This window comes from Melanerpes formicivorus, unplaced genomic scaffold (genome assembly GCF_026170545.1).
Source record: "Melanerpes formicivorus ecotype bairdi unplaced genomic scaffold, bMelFor1.0.p_v2 SCAF_1, whole genome shotgun sequence".
NCBI classification, from domain to species: Eukaryota; Metazoa; Chordata; class Aves; order Piciformes; family Picidae; genus Melanerpes; species Melanerpes formicivorus.
In genome coordinates this window covers 35,140,409-35,161,944 of record NW_027142353.1, presented here as the reverse complement: position 1 = coordinate 35,161,944, position 21,536 = coordinate 35,140,409, and the positions used below count along the sequence as shown (strand labels likewise).

The 21,536-nt window shown below is 44.2% G+C and overlaps 1 protein-coding gene across 4 annotated transcripts in view; it reads left to right on the top strand.

The window, feature by feature from the left end:
• Positions 1-19,315, top strand: part of NARS2 (asparaginyl-tRNA synthetase 2, mitochondrial) — a 73,950-nt gene extending 54,635 nt beyond the window's left edge. For 2 of the 4 annotated variants that reach the window (XM_068140038.1, XM_068140066.1), the window contains exons 8-14: positions 1,572-1,670; positions 2,103-2,140; positions 3,202-3,268; positions 5,621-5,758; positions 7,560-7,657; positions 9,785-9,811; positions 18,522-19,315. In XM_068140038.1, the coding sequence (XP_067996139.1) occupies positions 1,572-1,670; positions 2,103-2,140; positions 3,202-3,268; positions 5,621-5,758; positions 7,560-7,657; positions 9,785-9,811; positions 18,522-18,666 (612 nt within the window). In that variant the 3' untranslated portion in view covers positions 18,667-19,315. The other 2 variants (XM_068140047.1, XM_068140056.1) reach the window with 2 other exon arrangements.
• The last annotated feature ends 2,221 nt before the right edge of the window (positions 19,316-21,536 follow it).

Sequence of the window (21,536 nt, the reverse complement as noted above, 5' to 3'; positions counted from 1 at the left end):
TTTCCATCAGTTGCACCTGCTTACTGAATCTTGAGGTCCTGGTATCTATCTCCCTTCATGGCCAAGACCCAAGTACATGCGTACCAAGTTGTAAGAGGATCCGCTGTTCATCCAAGACAATAAGGAGGGGAGTAAGAGCCAGGGGTGCTAAGGGGGTGCCTCAGCACTGGGATCCACTGCAGGAAGTAATTGTCCTTATTGTCCCCAGAGAACAGAGGGGACAGGAGGTATGTTAAGAGGATGTTTTAACTAATGCTCTAGTACATGTCCTTTCACAACTGCTGTGTGGACCTGGGAGAAGAACTGCAGCCTGTACTGAGTTGGCTTATGAGTGGGGAGGGGGAAATCATACCACTACACTAGGTCAATAGCCCAGCTGCTTCTTTTCTGTGCCTTTTGTTCCTCTTACACTATAAGGTCTGGTTTTTTCCTCAGCTTCTTCCACAGCTCTGCTGACTGAAAGTGGGGGACATTTTTCAGTTATTCTCCCTGGGCTATGTGGTGCCTAGGGACTGCTGCCCACCTACAAATCATGGCTGGATACTTCATCTCTCAGCTGCAATTAATGAAGCAGTCATTGTGTTCACAATAAAAATACAGGAATGTGGCATGACTTCCAAAGGTGCTTTTTGTTGGGAAAAGCTTGGTCCCATCTCAGGATGAAATGATGTGCAGCCCAGCCTGCATTGCAGTGTTCCTTACAAAGGAGATGAGAATAAGGAGGGTGATTGTGTAGAAGAGTTGGGATCATCAGTACTACGCAAGTGGCAATGACCTGCTTGGTGCAGGCAGAAGACTACAAGTAGTCATGAGAACCCTTCAATTTGCACAGCAGCAAGTCTCTTGTATGGTCTGCTTTGCTTAACCAAAAGAGAAAATTACTCTTAAAACAGGTTGATCAAAATGCAGTGGCATCCCACGTGGGGGCTCTTTTTGTTTAGCACTGAAATGGCATTTTAATTCCTTAATGGATAAGTTTATCCAAATTGGATGATAATGTCATCTAGTTAATCCACATGAGTTTAGGGAAATGAAACCACATATTTTTTTAGTTTCTCAAACATTCCTGCATTGTTGTGTCCTCTGCCTTAGCTCTCTGCTTGTCTCTGTGCACGTTCTCTTTGCTTGGCTCTTACTGCATAGAGTCTCTTTATCTCAAATAGCACACGGTTATTTCCTCTCCTTTAGTTCTGCCTCTTCTAACAATAAAGCAGAAAACCAGAATTGCTCATTACAGGACAGACACCAGTCACCACAAATGGTTTTAATCTGTGTTTGTGGCTGACCATTCCTGCTGCATTTTCACTGAAGTTACCTGACTGAAGATTCTGAGGCCATCAGCAGACACTGAAGCCCTAAACTCACAGCCGAAATACAGGTCCCAGTCCCAGCTACTGAGGAAGCCTGCTAATTAGGAGCATTAGCAAGCTGATGCCCTCTTAAGCAGTCTGACCATGCAGAAGGACAGAAGCTCCTTCTGTACCCTTTGGCTGATGTGTACCTTGTTTTATTTATGGTCTGGGACACCTAAGCAGTGTTAATTTTTCATGCATTCCTGTTTTCTCTGCTAGGTTATGGAAGATCTTTTCAAGACAGTGACAAGTACTGTCCTCTCCAAATGTCCTCATGATGTTGAGCTTTTTCATAAATACATAGCTCCTGCTCAGAAGGTAATAAATGTGACAGAAAAGACCTGCAGTCCTGTTAGACACTTGGGGTTTCTTTGCTATAGGGAGGCTTAATTTTGGTTTTATTTTTTACTGTGTTGTCCTCTGATAGCAAACCATGAAGAGCTAAAAGTTACTCTGAGCTTATGCGGCTGTTCAGACCAACAGAAAGAGGACACACAACTTTCTGTAGCTGGTAGCAAGTGTGGGAGGACTGTGGCTGTCAAAACATGTGAGAGCCTCTGAATGATCAACTTCAATAATTGGGTATCCTTGTAGCACTCAATGTGTGGGAGTGGATTTTGACCCCATCTGGATTACAGTGCAGACCTACAAATTAAAACTTGGAGGGAGATGACTTTTCTGAGTTTCCACTGGGCCCCAGAACCCTTCAGAGTAGCTTTACATTTTATTTCTTTTCTTGTTTTGACCAAGGGCAGGTTGGAACAAATTCTGAAGCACAAATTTGTGACGTAAGTAAAATTTGGTCCTATTTTGTGTTCTCCTTCTTTCCTAACTCAGTGTCTTCTGGGTTAGCATGATGTCTCCAAAAGGGAATGAAATGCAGTTCCTTTGTGCTGTTGCCAGTTACCCTTTCATCTCTGCATGTACCTGACCTCTGAATCTGTTGGCCTTTGGCTTTTGTTTCTCTGGGCAAAACCCTTCTTCTCGAGCAGTATCCTTCTCCCAGCATGTACCTGTGCAGTGGTTTGCTCACTGTAATGCTTGATTTTGGCTTTGGTGCTTTGCTTTCCTTCACACTTCACTCCAGTGACTCCCTTTTTATGAAACTATGTTTTGATATTTAAAAGCCCTAATCGGTTTTCTTTTCCCAATTGTTTTTCAATCCCCAATAGCTTGTGCAGTTTCTTCTCCCATTTTTTCTGTGTGCTCAAGGACTGAAGGAGTTTTGGTTTCCCACCGTGGCCTCCAAAAATACCTCTTCTTCTCCACTCTTGCCTGTCTTCTTCGAATAGTGGTGCTCTCCATGCATCCTACAGAGCACTGTAGGGCAGCTCAGCCCTGCGCTGTTTTTTGTGCTTAGCAGCTACAGCCACATTGGGGCAACAGGATCATGGTAGATCCTTGTGTGCCTCATGCCCTTTGCACTCTGGGCTGTTATTTTTGCCTAACACTACTCTGAACAATGGAGCTGTGCCAGTGAGGGCACGTTGTTTCCGTAACAAAATCCACATGGTTCTAAGAAGCAACTCTTTGCAGAGCTCACCTCTGACTGAAATGCAACATTGCAATTCAGCTGCAATTGCAGAAGTGTCTTGAGAGCTCAGTACTTCCTGCCCTACGTGTAGCTGAAGCACAGGGGAAAACATAGGATTCTTGCCATATAAAATGGCTTTTGGTTTCTGTCCAAAGAACCTTTGCTGGGAAGTCTGACATCACAGCACAAGTTGGCATGGTGGTGGGGAAATGCCTCCTCAATTTTCCAGTGTGGCACTTAGCCAGAAAACTTCCTTGTTTTTCCTTTCATCCTTATCTTAAAGGCTTTTTTTTTTTTTTCCTCCCCCTCCTGCAGAATTTCCTACAATGAGGCAGTGGAAATTCTGAAGCAAGCATCTCAAACTTTCACTTTCAAGCCAGAGGTAGGTGGTTGAGTGGTGGCTTGACCCTGTACATATTCATATGCAGAGCCAGCTTGAACTTTATCATCTAATCATTTTGGTTTGAAGTGACCTTTAGGGTCATCAAGTCTAACCATCAATTCAGGACTGTCAGGGCAACTCTAAACTATTGTCCCTCAGCACATCTACATATCTTTTAAACACTTCCAGGAATATTGACTCCACCAATTCCCTGGGCAGCCTGTTCCAGGCCTTGACAACCCTTTTGGGGAAGATATTTTTCCTGATATCCAACCTAAAACTCCCCTAGCACAACTTGAAGCCATTTCCTTTTGTTCTGTTGCTTGTTAATTGAGAGAAATGACCAACCTCGACCTCACTATAACCTCCTTTCAGATAGTTCTAGAAAGTGAGCAGATCTCCCTTGAGCCTTTTTTTCCAGTTCCCTCATCACTTGGTAGATCTCTTTTTGATACCCTGAGATTTGTTACTTTGTACAGGGTATCTGCCTCCTGGGGTGTTTGCTCAGTTGTAATCCAAGTGTAACTTTTTCCCTCTATGGCTGAAATGGAAGTGAGATCTGTAGCACAAGAACTTGTAACTTTGCAGGAGAGGAAGTGATGAGCTTGCTATTGAAGGACCAAGGCTTTGCCAAAAGCACTTCTCCTTCCTGTGTATAAGTAGTGTTGAGTACATTGTGGATTTAGTAGCAGTCATCTGAAGAGGATTATTTTCCTGGTCCTCAAATAAAGGAATCATTAGGACAGTACCAAAAGTTTGACAAGGGCTAATAAACCAAAGCAGGCCTAATGATGTCATCTAGATGTAGGTAAAGGGAATCCCTTGTCTTTCCATAGCATAGACATTGGGGAAAAGAATCACATACTAGTCCTTCTAACACTGTTAAAGTTTGAAAGCAGATCCTCCCTTGCCTCCCACCGGGGCAGAAAAACAAGGCTCAAACAAATGGATTGCAGAAGTGATGGAAAGTTTAAATGGGAAAGCAGTGAGTGTTTTACAGAGAAACTACAAGCACAGTGACAAAAGAGATCCCAAAGCATACCCAGAAGCCTCCCAGCACTCCCCTTCTCCCTACCTGAGGCTACACCCAAACCCCCCAGGGCTCTTTCTTCCCCCCCTCCACTGTTAGGCTAATCTCAGCTGGCCAGATCTGAGATTGCCCTTCCCCCTTCTCCTCCTGGCATTAGGCCTAGCCAGGCCCAAGAGGCCTTGAGATAACCCCTTCTATAACCAGATAGGGAGCATCTCCCATGGGAGTGGCAAGGGAAGAAAGAGGAAGTGTGAGACCTTGCAGATGGATTTGTAGGGAGCAGGACATTATGGGTATGAAATACGCAGCTTCCTCTGTCCACCCACTGGGCTGGACACCTGAGGCACCAGAGGTGCACCCCGTATGGCAGCAGCAGGAGGCACCCAGCCCAAACTGCCACAAACACTAACTCTGCCTGATTTCAAACACACACACTATGAAGAGAATTCTTGGTGCTCATCTCATGTGTACTGACTGATCTTCATCTCCTTCTGGTGCTTTGAGGACAATAACCCTCAAGCTGAAGCTGCCTTTGCAGCCAGCTGGGAAACTGTCATGTCGCTGTGTACAAGTGGGTGTGGAACCTCAAATTCTGTATCTGTACTACCCCAATCTGAGACAGCAAACTCAGCGTGTTTTCAGATGAGGAGAGTCTGCAGAGTATCTGTTCCTCTCTTCCTCTTCCGCTCCCTCCGTTCTTTGTGCATCCTATAATGGATGGGAGGTCTCTAGTCAAAGGCCACAGAATTTATAACATTGATGGAAGAAAGGAGAAGTGAAGGGCATTGCAAACATCCTGGGTTTCTGATGGCAAAGAATTGTTTCATAGGATGCTGGGCTTTCTTAAGTGAGAATTAATGCAGCACATAAGAGGACACAGCAGGGAAAAAGGTGATCAGCCTAGTGATGCTGCTTTCTCTATGCCAGAGATAAGACTGAAATAAGGCTGGGTTGAGTGAGCTGATTTTGGATAGGTTCCTATTGCCCTTAAGCTGTGCAGGGTGTGGTTTGGGGTGGGAATGTTATTTGTTTGTTTGTATGGCTTATTTTCTGATTTGATACCAGATGCTTGAGCTTGATGCAGGGATGATCTGGCCCTGTTCTGCAGAAGTTAAACCATGTTAGTTTCATTGCTTTGCCCTGTCTTAAAACTTGTGAAACCCTACCTGCTTAGCAGATGTTCCCAGTGTAAGAAGTTGCTGTGTTTGATTTCACATCATTCAAGGTTTCACATCACTCCTGTGGAGGGATTTTGCTTTGTCTTTTGCCACAGGCAAGATGCACCAAAGCAGGATCCCAGGTCCCTTTTGCTGTCTTTACAGTGGGGCTGTGACCTCCAAACAGAGCATGAAAAGTACCTGGTGAAGCACTGCGGTGAGGTTCCTGTGTTTGTGATTAACTACCCATACGACCTCAAACCTTTCTACATGCGGGACAATGAAGATGGACCTCAACACACAGTGAGTCCATAGGTCACTTTCCACCTCTTCTCTTTTATTTGACTAGATACGTATCTTAGCCTACTCATATAAGGGTAGTCTTCTGCTAGACCTCCAGTCAAGAAGTCCAAGATAAGATGTGACCATCAGGTCATCTTGTTCAGTCATTTTCCTGTTGTAGAAGAAATCCTCAAAGCAAGAACAAAAGCAAGAGGATTCAGGAGCTGAGTAATGGTAAACCTGAAGTCCTTTAAGACAGATTTGCCAGAGTTTATTTCTTTGCCTAGTAGGCTTCTTTACTAATATGTGAAATGCCTAGAATTACATGACTCCAAGCAATCCATGAGTCTCATGTCATCTAAATCTAGCATCTTTGTAGTCCTTAAATAGTAGATGGACACAGGACATAAACACTTCCTCCCCAAATCTCATGCTTTGAGGGTGTGATCTCCTAGTTGAACTGAGACAACCTTCTAAAAAGAGTCACTACCCAACCGTGTGCTGCTGTCAATTCACTGGCTTTAGTTCTAGCAACAGCTCAGCTGTGGGATAAGAGAAGTAACTATAAAACAAAACAGAGAAGAAAACCAGCCCAAACCTAAGAGCAGAGGTTACAACATCAGGATTCTCACACATGGATCAGCACCTCAATGCGATTTATCCGTTGGTATCATTACCACTACAGCTGGCTCAAGGAATGAGGTAAAACACAAGTTGTAAGCATCAGAGTAGCTTAAACTGCTAGGGAACCAGATCTTCAGGAGACTTGCCCATGTGTCTCTTGCCTTGTGAGCCATCTTTGAGTTCTTCACACCCTGCACAGGCTTGCTACATGGACAGGTTGTCACCAGAGTAACCTGTAGGATAGAGTAGAGCAGAGTAGAGTAGAGTAGAGTAGAGTAGAGTAGAGTAGAGTAGAGTAGAGTAGAATAGAATAGAATAGACCAGACCAGACCAGACCAGGTTGGAAGAGACCCTCAAGACCATCGTGTACAACCTATTATCCAACACCACCTAATCAACTAAACCATGCAACCAAGCACCCTGTCAAGTCTCCTCCTGAACACCTCCAGCGATGGTGACTCCACCACCTCCCTGGGCAGCCCATTCCAATGGGCAATCACTCTCTCTGTGTAGAACTTCTTCCTAACATCCAGCCTAAACCTCCGCTGGTGCAGCCTGAGACTGTGTCCTCTTGTTCTGGTGCTGGTTGCCTGGGAGAAGAGACCAACCTCTGCCTGTCTACAACCTCCTTTAAGGTAGTTGTAGAGAGCAATAAGGTTACCCCTGAGTCTCCTCCTCTCCAGGCTAAGCAACTCCAGCTCCCTCAGCCTCTCCTCATAGGGCTTGTGTTCCAAACCCCTCACCAACTTTGTTTCCCTTCTCTGGACACGTTCCAGCAAGTCAACATCCTTCCTAAACTGAGGGGCCCAGAACTGGACACAGTACTCAAGGTGTGGCCTAACCAGTGCAGTGTACAGGGCCAGAATGACCTCCCTGCTCCTGCTGGCCACACTGTTCCTGATGCAGGCCAGGATGCCATTGGCCCTCCTGGCTGCAGGCTCATGTTCAGCCTACCATCAACCAGTACCCCCAGGTCCCTCTGCCTGGCCGCTCTCCAGCCACTGGAGAAGTTCCCTCGCAGCCTTCTCCTGTCAAGAAGAGGCTTTTCAAGCATTTGCAGCTATTTACCTAAGTGTTCTGGATTCAGTAATAAAAATTAGAGGGGCTATTTACAAACATCCATCAGTACCAACTGTACTTCTGCTGTAGACTGTAAGGCTGCATGGCATGACTTATGCTTAGGTTTCTTTCTTTGAAGGTTGCAGCTGTTGATCTCCTCGTACCAGGAGTAGGAGAGTTGTGTGGAGGCAGCCTGAGAGAGGAGCGACTGCCCTTCCTCGAGTCACGCTTGCAGAGGTAAGGAAAACCCACAGGTACCACGGGACTGTTTTGAGAGCTGCTGGTGATTGCCAAGACAGAGGAGTAGATGGGCAACTAATGCTGTTTTTAAAAAGCCTGTTTGTTTCTTTATCTATTTAACCAAGTAGGTGGTTGTGAACCAGTGAAGAAGTTCTTGTGCTTCTGTTGTAGGTGTGGGAACTGCCTCCTTGTTTTAGCTCATCAGAGAAAGAGAATTTATTTTGTTAGACCAGAGCAACAGAATCCCTCAGCTCTGCTGGAACTGTCTGGAACAGGGTCTTGTGTGAGGCACTTCATCCTTGAGCCTTTTCCTTGCAGCTTTTGTGGCTGGGACTGGATTGTGAAGGTGGAAGTTGTCACGTAGAGAGAGCTTAGATGTATTTGTCACAGCATTGTGTAACTGAGGAACTGCAGCTTTGGTTGAAAGCTTTGCTGGCTGTGATGCAGCTGGCCTCAGTGGCATCATTTAAGAGAATACAGTTCTTTGCTGACAGCTTGATGGGAAGCTTCACTGGAAGTGCTTGGGACCTCTACTGAGTCACATGGCTCTTTCCCTGCTGCTTTTTTTCTGGATCATGTGACAGTAATTTTAGGCTACATTCAGTGTCAGAGTATTGAAGCTGCTGTTTAGTTAACAATAATTGACGTTATTGGTGGGGTAATTCTCCACAGACAATTATTCACTGGATCTTCCCTGACTGTTCAAAAGAACCTTTCATAACTCAGACAAGCCCATTGGGGCCAGTCATACTCTTGTGCAAAGCAATTTTGGAGGAGGATTAATCCCAGAGTAACGTAATTTGCAGGCTGGGAATGAATTTGTTGCTTAAATCAAGCACATACTCACATAAATGTATCTAGTCAGTGGAGAAGAGCAAAATCCATTTCAATGAATCCAAAAGGCACAGGGCAATTAAAATCACCAGTACATTGGTTCTCAATTTGTGGTCTAGGATGATATTATTCCCTGTGCTTCCTGTTACTCTTGCTGTGAGCTCTCCCAAGGCAGGCTTGCTTCAGCTGAAGCAAAGTATAGTGTTGGCAGCTGCACTTTTTCACTTGAAATTTTTGCCAGTAGGATAGACAGTCCACAGCCATCAAGGTGTGGGACTGGAGGAGGGATCCATGTAGAGGCTGAAGCCAGACTTTTCTTGCACGTCAGGAAAGTCAAAGAAAGTGTTTCAAGCTACAAATATGATATGCCTTTAGTGACCTGGAAGTACAGCTCTGCATTGGAGATGACCTGGAAAAGTGACACCCCTTTTCACACATTGTTCTCAGTTTTGAGTAATCAGGATCTTAACTGCTGAGCCCAAACACTTTCTTAAGGCTTTTTAGTTGTACTTCCTGCAGCCCCAGCATAATTAAGTGAAATTAAAAACAGTATTCTTGTCTCTTCATGCACATTTCATACAGTAGCTCTCAACATCCCAGTCAGGGACAGCTGCAGTGCACTGAAGATGAGAGAAGTGGCCTCTCTTTGTCAACAGTTTTCTGTTAACGTTCAGAGAAATGGAAGAGAACCCATCAACTTCCCTCTGCTTCTGCCAGAGCAGGAAAAGGAGAGAGGGTGCACTGGTGGCAATTAGAAAAAGACATCTTTTATTTAGTAGTTTTACAGAAGTTAAAATGCATTGATAAAGCTGTAGGAGTTCAGTGGGGTTTTACACTACAGAAAGGGAGCTGTGTAGCCACATGTGAAGAGATTTTGACTCACTCATAAATGAGGTTGGCTGCATTATAGATTTAATTGTAAATTTAATATTGTAAATGTAATATTCAGGCCTGTCCTCTGCAAGCATTCACAAGTAGAGTTTATTGATAGACTTAGAAGTTAAGAATACGCACAAGTCTTTGCATGAAGCTCAGCTCAATCCTCCATGTTGACAAAACAAACTTTGCATTTTAGAGAAGCGTGTTGGGAATCTGTTCAAGTTTGTCTAGCAATTACTAGAACTGACAGGCACTGATCAAGGTTTCCCTTAATTTCTTGTCTTACCTTTTTCAACTGAATTTGGTCACCAGACTCTCCCTTTTCGTGTAGTGTACTCTTCCAGACAAATTCTGCTTGTGCAGATCTCCTCCGTTCCTGTACTTACAAAGGATTTTGGTTTTGTTCCACAGGTTAAAAATTGCAGATGCCTACCAATGGTAAGACACTACCTTGACTTATTTCTTCTTTAGACACTCTTTTTTTTTGCTGCCTCATTTTTTTGATCCTGCTCTTGAGGGAACATTTCTTGGCCGAGTTGTCCTACCATCACTGCCAGTCTAAATGGAACAGCCCGTTCATTTAAGCAAAGTTTAATGCTATTTAGTTTATCTACCCAACTTGTTCCCTTGCAGCAGAGGTTACTTCTTCAAGATTGCCTGCAGTAGATGAATAGGCAAGCCGTAATGATTGTTGATATTAAATCATTAGGCTGTGTTTGAAGCTGAGTCATAGAATGGTCTGGGTTGGAAGGGACCTCCAAAGGTCACCTAGTCCAGCTCTCCCTCCAGTAAAGCAGGGGCATCCTCAACTAGATCAGAATAGTTTCTGACCACCATTGCATGAGATAAACAGGTTGCAGAACCACAAACAATTTGTGACCTTTAGCATCTCTATGAATAACTCCCAAGGCAATTGGATTGAAAAGCCTTCCCTAACAAAGTGGTTGAAGCAATTAAAACTGTCCTGTGAAGGAGACAGATCAACCTTTTGAATTAGTGGTTTAACCTATTAAAATGACAGATTTTAGTGTTCCTCTTGACAAGTGTTTCTTGGTATGTGCTTTGTCATAGCTTCTGAAGGGGTAACAGTGCAGAGAATTTTAAATTCTGAAGAGTGCATTCAAATACTCTTCAGCATCTTGACTGATCACTAGGGAAGCTGCCTTGAAAAAGAGTTAGGTGTAGGATTCTTCATTCTCTTCTTCTCACAATGAGAAATCACTTAGGAACAGCCCAGTGCATGGCAGACATTTATATCATCCATTTTAAAATGGAGTAACTTATATGTCTTTCTTTGTGGTTTGCATTTATGGGCCAGACTATACCGTATCATTTCATCTGAGGGAAGGATTATCCTCTCCAAGGTTGGTCAGTCATGTGGTTAGATAGAATAGAATAGAATAGAATAGAATAGAATAGAATAGAATAGAATAGAATAGAATAGAATAGAATAGAATAGAATAGAATCATGGAATTGTTTGGGTTGGAAAAGACCATTAAGATCATTGAGTCCAACCATCAACCTAGCACCACCATGGTCATCAAACCATGTACCATGTGCCAAGTCCACACATTTCTTGAACACCTCCAGGGATGACGACTCCACCACCTCCCTGGACAGCCTGTTCCAATGCCTGACCACACTTTCATGAAGAAATTTTTCCTGATATCCAACCCAACCCCGCCCCAGTGCCATTCCAGGTAATTTCTGCTCATCCTATCACCTGATCCTAGAGAGAAGATGCTGAGACATGGGCTGCGAAGATCTGATGTTCAGTGGCAGAGCATTCCTGCTCTACAGAGAGAGCTCAGCTCTGCCGCTTGCTTCCCGCAAGAGAGAAGATTAAATGGCCTGCCAGCCATTTGCAGTTTCATGTCATATGAAGCAGTCGCATTCTGGAAATTCTTTCCCCCTGTGATCTTATAGAGATTCCTTCCTCCTCTGTTCTCTCCACTCCATCACAGATGATTGACTTCCCAGGGATTCCCAGGGTCTGGTGTCTTAGGAAGGTGCAGGATATGAGTTAACCTGGATGCTTCTGGATTACAGTTCAGTATCTGCCAGAAAACAGGTACGTGGCTTGCCAGCATCCATCTTTTTAGTGGAGGTGGAAAGAGAGACTGAAATTAGTCTCCTCCAATTTAGTGATTGAATTTAGTCTCCAAAGCTGGCTCGCACACTCCTTGCAGAACAGTTGAGTCATTCCTTTTAAAGTATAATATTTGCTGACATCAGAATGGGCAGCTGTAGATGTGATCCTCCAGTTTCAAATGCCTTTTTTATTGTTGTATCTCGCTTTTTGCCTCTTTTCTACTCCTGTTAAGCATGAAGATACTGTGGGGGCTGACTCCTTCAGGACTGCCTTCTTGTTTGCAGGAGAATCATTGTGCAGAGGCAACTGATGATGTGAAATACTGTTGTGATTCTACCCATTCCTGCCTTCTAGAAAGCTTTTCATAAAAACTAGGTAAAGGGACACAGGCAAAGTCCTCTGAATCTTCCTTATGTCACTGGATCTTTCCTGTTGTGCCAGTTTCTTTCCATTAAGAATATGAGTTGGAGAAGTATTTGGCTTGATTTGCAGAGTTATTTTATCTTATTTTCACACTCCTTCCTTTGAACTGTAGATACAAAAAGAGCTCGGTAGCGTAGATGATGATCTTGGCTGAAGTGAGAGAGATCCGTGGAAGTGAGGTGGGAAAGCTGAACAGTCAGAGTTTTCTCTGGGAAGTCACTTGCTTTCTCTGTCACTGAGGAGTCTGTTGCCTTGTACACAGGGTACCTGGTCCTACTCGCAGCCTCCACTTAGCACAAGCAATAACAAGATACTTTGTAATGAATGTGTCCCCACTGCTCTCAGCTCTGGCAGCATCTGAGTCTTTCTACATGTAAGGCACTCATTTCCTCCCTCTGGTGATCATCATGTGCATCAAGGGAGAACATGCCCTCATCCTGAAACCTCTACCATCCAGGTACCTTTCTGATCTTGTGGTGTAACGCTACTGAGAGTACACAGTGGCAAAGCAGATCTTATCTGCTGTCTTAGAATGGATATTACTATGTTCTCTTGGCCTTCTTCCTGCTCTAGGTGGAGTAGAGTGAGCTCTGTTGGGCTCTTTGATTTCTAATTTTCTTTGAAGCACAAATGCTGGAATGTTCTATTGTGTCTTTGTGTGGTAAGACAGAAGGGAGGAGTTGGACTTGAGTTGCTACACTGGTGAGCCACTTACAATCCATGGCCATTGACAACATTCATACCACCCTTTAACATCCTTCAGAGCCCAGCAAAAACTGGAAGCAGGTGCCTGGTCCAGTTAGTCCTGCTCTGGGGAGAAACCAGAGTATTGTGCTGGGCCATACAGAGGCAAGCATGTGCCCAAATGTCAATAGGAGTGTTTTAGATTGACCCCCCTGAATGCTTTTTGTGTGGATTCCCACAAAGCTGTAGTAAAGCCAAAGCTGCCTGAAACCAAAGAGAGTGTTTGAGGGAGAATCAGAACTTGATGATGCTTCACGTGTTTATTTCCTGAAACATTCAACAAAAAGGTCTTTCAGATGTCACTTCATTAGTAGTCTTTCATTAGCCTCGTTTTTGCTCTATTGTTTTGTTTCTTTCTAGTAGAATATCGAGCTCTGTGGACTGCAGTATCTTTGTTCTTTCATCCTTACTTTTCTCCAACTGGCTGCAGAGGCTTCAGTCAAACAAGGGGGTTGCAGGAAAGATCAAGATTGTATTTGTTTTGAAAGGAGATGGAGAAGAATACATTCTGCTTATGAATGGTCACTAAGAGGGCACTGATCTTCCTAGTGCCTTGCTGTGCAACACAGGAGATGGTGATGATGATAAGAGGGTATACATTTTTAAAAGGATGAAAGGAAATGCTCTTCTAACTTGGCGCATAACAATGTCCTGGAATTCATTGCTGGGGGACGTTGTTGGAGCACATACTTTCAAATTGCTGAAAAACTGACAGTCTTTCAGGTCCAGAACATGAACTCTGGGGTTAGCTGGGGTCACATAAACTTATTTCCTACAGGAAATAATGTTACACAGTCCCCCAGTTGCCATTAGAGTGCTCAGCTCTCCTCTTCAATATCAGCTATGAGGAGAAATAGCCAGACCCGTTCTTGACTCTTTTTGAGGTGAGAAACATCCAAAGTCTGGTGATTTTCGAATGAAGGAAAACCTCAGGGAGTATTTTGCAGCCTAAAGGGAATATTCTCTTCATCTGCAGACAGTTGCTTTTTCTTTCATCTTGGAAGAATGGGAAAATGCTCAATTTCTTTGCTGCTTTTGAGCACAATCATCAGAAAGGATTCACAGTCTTGATCCTCAGCACGTTTACTTCAATGGGCTTTTTCCATTAACTGTAATGGGGTTTGTTTCACTCCTTTTGCCAAAATGGCCTCTCAAAGTGCTTTGAGATCTACAGATGAAAGCCCTGGATAAGCAAGGGTAGAATTTATTATTATTGTTCATCTGGAAGAAGCTGAGTTATTTAATCTCCTTACAATGATTTGTAGCCGTTGCCAGCAAAAGGGGAGAGAAGATGCTAGGCATGTCTCAGCTGTCTCTGCACAGACTGAGAGATACTTATAGACATCAGCAGAAGTGCTTGTGCTGTTATTTATGTTACTAGTTGCAGCTAGAGCTGTCACCAGCTGGTTTGCCTGCTCTGCTCTACCCTTCACATTTATGAGGTCTTTTCTGTTTCACGAGTTGCCACCCTCAGCATCAGGTCTCCCCATCATCTTCCTTGCAAACACTTGAAAAGCTGTTGCTTCTGGGGGCAGTTCCCAGCATGCAATCTGTGTGAACTGGATAGAGATGAAGACCGCCATGCTCTTGCCCAGCCTTTGTATTCATGTTGTAAACATAGCCTTTATCACATGGTGTTGGGTGGATAGAGCTGAGCCTTAGCAAGTCAAGCAAACACCCAGCACCACATATAATGGGTCCCAAGGTTCAGAAAATTTATGTCCCACCCCTGAGTCTGCAGTGTAGTCGTAACTGCACCTTGTGTGTCAGTTCTAGTAGAAACAGGTAAGGAGTCCTAGGATTTTGTGAGGTTCTGCTTCTGATTTTGCCACATGGGTGGTGGAGGCAGGGGGGGAAAAACATAATGAAGATTTTATTTGATGTAATAAATGGCTTCCCAGATTTTTAACTACTCTTAATGAACTGCAAGGAAAAATGATATTTATAGAATAATAGAATCATTAAGGTTGGAAAAGTCCTTTAAGATCATTGAGTCCAACCATAACCCAACTACCATGATCAGTAAAACATATTGTGAAGCACTTACATATACATGCTTCTCGAGCACCTCCAGGGATGGCGACTCCACCACCGCCCTGTACAGCCTGTTCCAATGCCTGACCACTCTTTCAGGAGAGAAATTTTTCCTAATATCCAATCTAAACCTCCTCTGGCACAACTTAAGCCCTTTTCCTCTTGTCCTGTTCCTGGTTCCTTGGGAAAAGAGACCAACCCCAGCATCACTGCAGCCTCCTTTCAGGTCATTGTAGTATTTCATGATATGAAAGGCATACTGTCAAACTGAGTCTGCCAGGGCAATCTTTTCACAGAATCAATCACAGAATCAACCAGGTTGGAAAAGACCTCAGAGATCATCAAGTCCAACCTATTACCTAATACCTAACAGCTCATGACAACTAAATCATGGCTCCACGTGCCACATCCAATCCTTTTTTGAATGCCTCCAGGGATGGGGACTTCACCACTTCCCTGGGCAGCACATCCCAATGGCCAATTACTCTTTCTGTGAAGAACTTTCTCTTCACCTTGAGCCTAAACTTTCCCTGGCACAGCTTGAGACGGTGTCCTCTTGTGCTGCTGCTGGTTGTCTGGGAGAAGAGACCAACCCCCACCTGGCTACAACCTCCCTTCAGGCAGTTGTAGACAGCCAGAAGGTCTCCCCTGAGCCTCCTCTTCTGCAGGCTAAACAACCCCAGCTCCCTCAGCCTCTCCTCATAGGGCTTGTGCTCCAGACCCATCACCAGCTTTGCTGCCCTTCTCTGGACACATTCAAGTATCTCAATGTCCTTCTTAAATTGAGGAGCCTGGAACTGGACACAGGACTCAAGGTGTGGCCTAACCAGTGCTGAGTACAGGGACACAATGACTTCCCTGCTCCTGATGGCCACACTATTTCTGATGCAGTCCAGGATGACATCAGCCTTCATGGATATCTGGGCACACTGCTGGCTCATGTTCAGCCTTCTGTGAACCACTACCCCCAGGTCCCTTTCTGCCTGGCCACTCTCCAGCTACTGCAACCCCAGCCTGTAGTGCTGCATGGGGTTGTTGTGGCCAAAGTGCAGAACCCAGCACTTGGACTTGTTAAGCGCTTTTTCAGCTATAGAATTTGTTGGAGAGTAATTTTGGTTTGCAAGTAAAGATGATCAATGGTGATCACTTCTGGCTTCACTCTATTTAAATGTAGTCTTCAAGCCAACACAATTGTGAAACACATGGAATCCAGTAAAGTACACCTATTTCTTCTTCCCCTTTACTCTGCTCTTGTGAGACCCCACCTCAAGTACTGCATCCAGTTCTAGTGTCCCCATTGTAAGAAGGACATGGAACTGTTGGAGCGAGTCAGGAGGAGGGCCACAAAGATGATCCAAGAGCTGCTGCACCTCTGCTATGAGGACAGGCTGAGGGAGATGGGGTTGTTCAGCCTGGAGAATACGATACTCTGCGGAGACCTTAGAGCTGCCTTCCAATATCTGAAGGGATCCTACAGGAAGGCTGGTGAGGGACTTTTATCCATAAGAGTATCTAGAGCCAGGACAAGGGGGAATGGTTTTAAGCTGAGGGAGAGTAGGTTTAGACTGGATCTTAGGAAGAAGTTTTTCAGTATGAGGATGGTGGGACTCTAGAATAGGTTGCCTAGAGTGGTTACGGATGCCTCCTCTTTGGAGGTCTTTATGCCAGATGGCATGAGGCCTTGGCCAGCCAAGTCTATTTGAGAGGTGTCCTTGCCCATGGCAGGAGGGTTGGAGTAGATGATCTCTGAGGTCCTTTCCAACCTAAGCCATTCTATGATTTTTAAATACATATTTATAGATATAAAGTAAATAGACTTATATATGATTCATATTTTAAGTGTGTGTGTGTATACATATATTTAAATACATACATATACACTCTAAAAATCCAGTTTTTCCTTGCAGTTGATTTAACAGTAGTTAAAATTTGGGAAACCATTTATTACAATCAATGCAATCTTCAGGTGCTTTGACAGTTCCTTTCTTCCTCTATTTCACTGCCTAAGTGATAAAACATACATATTTTTTTATATGCATATTTTATGTTTAAGTGCATTTGCTTCTTTTTAAAACTGGGGTGATGAAGTGTTCATGTACAAGACAAGAGGAATGTAATCCATCTGTAGTCTCTCAATCCCTCACTAGTGCTTTCATAAAACGAAGAATAACTTTTGTGGCCTCAGCATGCTCTGAAGTGGCCCCATAAATCACTAGAACCACTGAGATTTTTTTCACTCACATTAAAATAAAACTGTTGGTGACAATGTATAGCTGCAAATATAGGTCCTGTGTGTCACATCAGCTACTGTCCAGCTGGAAAACTGGGGGCTCTAAAGAACCATCATAATCTTCTTGTACATCCCCTGTGTTTGGAATACCTGAGTTTTTCTGTGTGCCACAGAAAATGTTCTCCATTAAATGTTCTCCAAATGAAATGTCTTGTTCCAGATCTCATTTTTGGAGAAGGTATGTCCAAGATTTTTTGCTGACTTCTTGTGGAAATAAATTAATCAGTGGTTTGAAGGGGGAAAGAAAAAAAAAAAACCAAAAAAGAAGGAATATTCACCAGACAGCAAGATCTGTATAGGCTTCTGAAGAAACCACTGGAAATGAAATAAGACCACTGGAATATTACATCCAGTTCTGGGCTCCCCATTTCAAGAGGGACAGGAATCTGCATGAGAGAGTCCAACAGAGGACTACCAGGATGATTAAGGGACTGGAGCACTGCCTGATGAGGTACAGTGGTAAATTCCAAACCACTGCATTATACAAAATAATAGGCTGAGAGACTTTGAGCTGTTTAGTCTGGAGAGGAGAAGACTGAGAAGGGATCTAATAAATGTATATAAATATCTGAGGGCTGGGAGTCAGTAAGGAAGGGACAGCCTCTGCTCACCTGTGCCCTGTCATAGGACAAGGGACAATGGATGTAAACCACAGCACAGGAAGTTCCACCTCAACATGGGGAAGAACTTCATTACTGTAAGGGTCACAGAGCACTGGAACAAGCTCCCCAGAAAGGCTGGGGAGTTTCCTTCTCTGGAGACTCTCAACCCCCATTTGGATGTGTTGCTCTGTGACCTGTGCTAGATTCTGCGGTCCTGCTCTGGCACGGTATTGGACTCAAAGATCTCCAGAGGTCCCTTCCAACTGCTGACATACTGTGACCCTGTGAAAAGAAGACAGAAATGAAAGAATTTGTTGGATGGCAGATGTTAGCATGAGCATGGCAGGGGTTAAACAAACCCAACCAGGCAACTCCATCTCTGACACTGAAAATGTCAAAGTTGGTGAGACATTGGAACAGGTTACCCAGGGAGTTGTGGATGTCCCCTGCCTTGAGGTGTTCAAGGCCAGGTTGGACATGACAGGGGAACTGGAGCTGGATGTTTGTTAAGGTCCCTTCCAACTCAAACCATTCTATAATTTTCTGAAAATGTGTTGTGATTCTGCAGGAACCTGGATTTGTGCCGCTGCTTGGAATGCTTTAGATACTGAAACTTACAAATAGGCTCCTAGTAGGAGCAGAGCTCTGATGTTCAGTCTGTTCTTCGTACCCAAATGGGTCTTATGCTCCTAAACAAATCAGGCTGTAGCGTGTTGGCAGAGCATAGCTGGTGCTGGTTTCAATGTGTTTGCACTTGGGGTTTCTGCTAATACAATCCTGCCTGTCAGGGAACCGCACCTCCTCGCACCCCTGACCAACATCAGCTGTGTTGGCAGAAATCCACTAGTGGTTAGGGTCAAAGGGAAGCAATTAAGATGGAAAGCAAAACCCTAGATAAAAAGCTGTCTGTAATTACATCAGCATAACCACGCTGCACATGTAACTGTCTGTTTAAATTCCAGGTATCTAGACCTCCGAAAGTACGGCTCTGTTCCTCATGGAGGCTTCGGAATGGGGTTTGAACGCTACCTGCAGTACATCCTGGGCGTTGCCAATATCAAAGATGTTATCCCTTTCCCCAGGTTTTCTCACTCCTGTCTCCTGTAGCTCAGCAGTCGACTCGCCTGGAGAGAACTGCTGCTGTGACTGTATGTGTATAACACTCTCAGATATGACTGAGTGTGTTTAGTGGGAAATCAAAATCATTTTCATACCAGTGGAACTCTGCTTTGCTGAAAATAATGTATGTGCTGGTGAGATTATGGAAGCACACTGGCAGTTCATCTGTTATCAGTTCCTGGCTTCAAGAATATTAATAAATCCCACTTAACTAAAGGGTTAAGGTTCTTGTGAGACTACTACAAGCCATAGAAGTCCTGAATAAGCTATGTTGAGAGGTAGTGGGGGTTTTATGTGAAATATTAATAAGGAGGTGTGACCTAAAGTGGACTGGGAGCCAGGACTGCTGTGAGGCTTTAATAGGCTTTAATTAAATGCCTGAAGAGTGCTTTGAAGATTGAGTGCTATAAAACTGCAAGGTATTGTGCTGGCTGTGATGCATTTGCTCTTACGAAATGGCAACTGTAAAGCATGAGTTCTCCCCACCCCAAGTTAAAAGCCAATATTGTTTACCTTGGAAAAATCAGTCAAACCTAGCAAGGAAAACTGTCACACTGCAGCTGCTGGAGTGAATTGGGTGACTGGTGTTTGATTGTGTGAATCATCAATAAAGCCGTACCACTGGTTTGTTTTGTAACTCTGTATGGTTTCTTCTTCTGTTATAAAGCCGTAGTGCTCAGCATCATAGCATTTCCTTCAGCATCTTGGGTAGATGTTTCTATTTCTGTAAACCCAGATTAGTTGAACAACTTCTGCAGGAGATATCTGTTTTCTGTCTCTGAGAGAGCACGTGTTCACAGCAGGCAGAAATGCTGGGTTAGATGAGCCAACTTGCAGTTTCTTGGTGGTTTGGTTTTTTTGTTGTTGCTTTGCCGTTTTGTGGTTGTTATTGAGCAAATCTCTCATGTGCTCATCAGACCAAGCAGTTTTGTCTGTACTTGGAAACAACTGACATATGCTGCCAAGCATTGCAGTTGTATTAAGTAATTGTTTATCACTATAGGATCTGAACTCCTTGCAGTCTTTAATGGGTTTATGCTCTCAGCTTCCCTGACATACTCATTTCTGTTCTGAAGAGGGGATTATGGGAAGATCAAGTGACTTGCTCAAGGCAATTAGAAACCAGTGGCTTATTTGGGAATGAAATTGAGAATTTCCAGCATCCATCTTCCCTTCCAAATTATCCCAATCCAACAAGTGGTCATTTTCCTAGTGCTTACTACTCCAGACCCCGAGGTGCCTGCAGTGTCAGCAATAAATGTAAAGAGGCAAAGCACCTCTGTGAGGACTGGCTGAAGGTATTTGGTCTGTTCAGCCTGGAGAAGAGATCTTTAAGATTAGCTAAGAGATGACCTTTAAGGTCCCCTCCAACTGAAGCCATTCTATGATTCAAGGTAATAGACTAGTTGCTCATAAACTCATAACTTCATAAACATGAAGTGGCTGCAGGATAGCCCTGGAAGCTTCTCTCCCAAGTAGGTGAAAGAGGTTGAAAAGTAGTAATCAAGCAACATTGCAGTCACAGTTCTCTCTGGAAGGGCTGTATAATACTGCACCTGCAGAATCTAAAAATACATCTTGATGTCATGTGGCACCTGTCATGGTTCAGTTGGGCCCAGGGCTGGGACTTTTACATGTTATAATCATGCAAAGAACATCACTACAAGGCTGCTGCTTTGGGGTGTTTGTTGTATGCACTGAGACATCCCCTGTACATCAAGGTTTATTTTTTTTAGTATCTCCTTGGTCTGTTTGATCAGGCAGGTGTTAACTGTGCCTTTGCTGGTTTGCATTTCCTGATGCAGCTTTGTGTTGGTAAGTCTGGTTCCATGAAACAGTTCAAGCACCTGCCTTCCCCTTGAAACCACTGAGATGTGCCTGCAGCAGACACTCCAGTATGCTTACAAACAAGCGGTGGCTGTCAGGAAGGTGGGGCCAGACTCTTCTCAGTGGTCCCCAGTATCAGAAAAAGAGGTAATGGGCATAAACTTGAACATAGGAAGTTCCATCTGAAGATGAGAAGGAACTTCTTTACTTTGAGGGTAGCAGAGCACAGAACAGGCTGCCCAGAGGTGGTGGAATCTTGGTCTCTGGAGACTTTCAGGGCCCGTCTGGATGTGTTCCTATGTGATCTGCTTTAGGTGATCCTGCTCTGGCAGGGGGGTTGGACTTGTTAATCTTCAGAGGTCCCTTCCAATTCCTACCATTCTGTGATACCTTCCTGCATTTGGACCTTACCTCCTTTTAATGCATTGTCTTAAATGTTACTGCTTGCTTTTATGTTTTGGAATTACTTCTCTCAGCAGAAAGATGTGGAAGGAGTACAGCCGACAAACAGCCCCATCCCTACCATGTTCCTAAATAACTTGTGATGAGCAGGTGTCCTTGTTGAAATCCTTAGTCACTGGTTCTGCCACAGTTGATGTAAATGAGAGCGCTTGGACTGGAAGCCCATCTGCTCAAAACAGAGTGGGTGGATGGCAAAGCCGTCTCCTGTCCACTCTGCTTCCATTCCTAGCAGCTCAAGGCTGACTCTGTTGGTTTTGGCATCAGCAGACTGTAGTCAGCTGGAGATTGTTGATCACCCTGTGAGATGCCAGATCTAATGAGCAGGGTGGGGCTAAACAGCAACAGGTGAAAAACAAAGTGTGGAGAGGAAGACAAAAGAAGGTGCCAAAATGTCATAGGGTGATGTGGCATGAGTCAGAAGTTACAGGGAAGGACAGCAAGACTGTTTCTAACAGGCTTGCAGAGTGGCTGGCAGGGATTTACATGAGGTGACAGCTTGCATGAACTGATAGGATCCACCCTTCATTCTTTGCCTTGATAAGAGGTTGTTGGAGGGCAGAGGGAAAAGG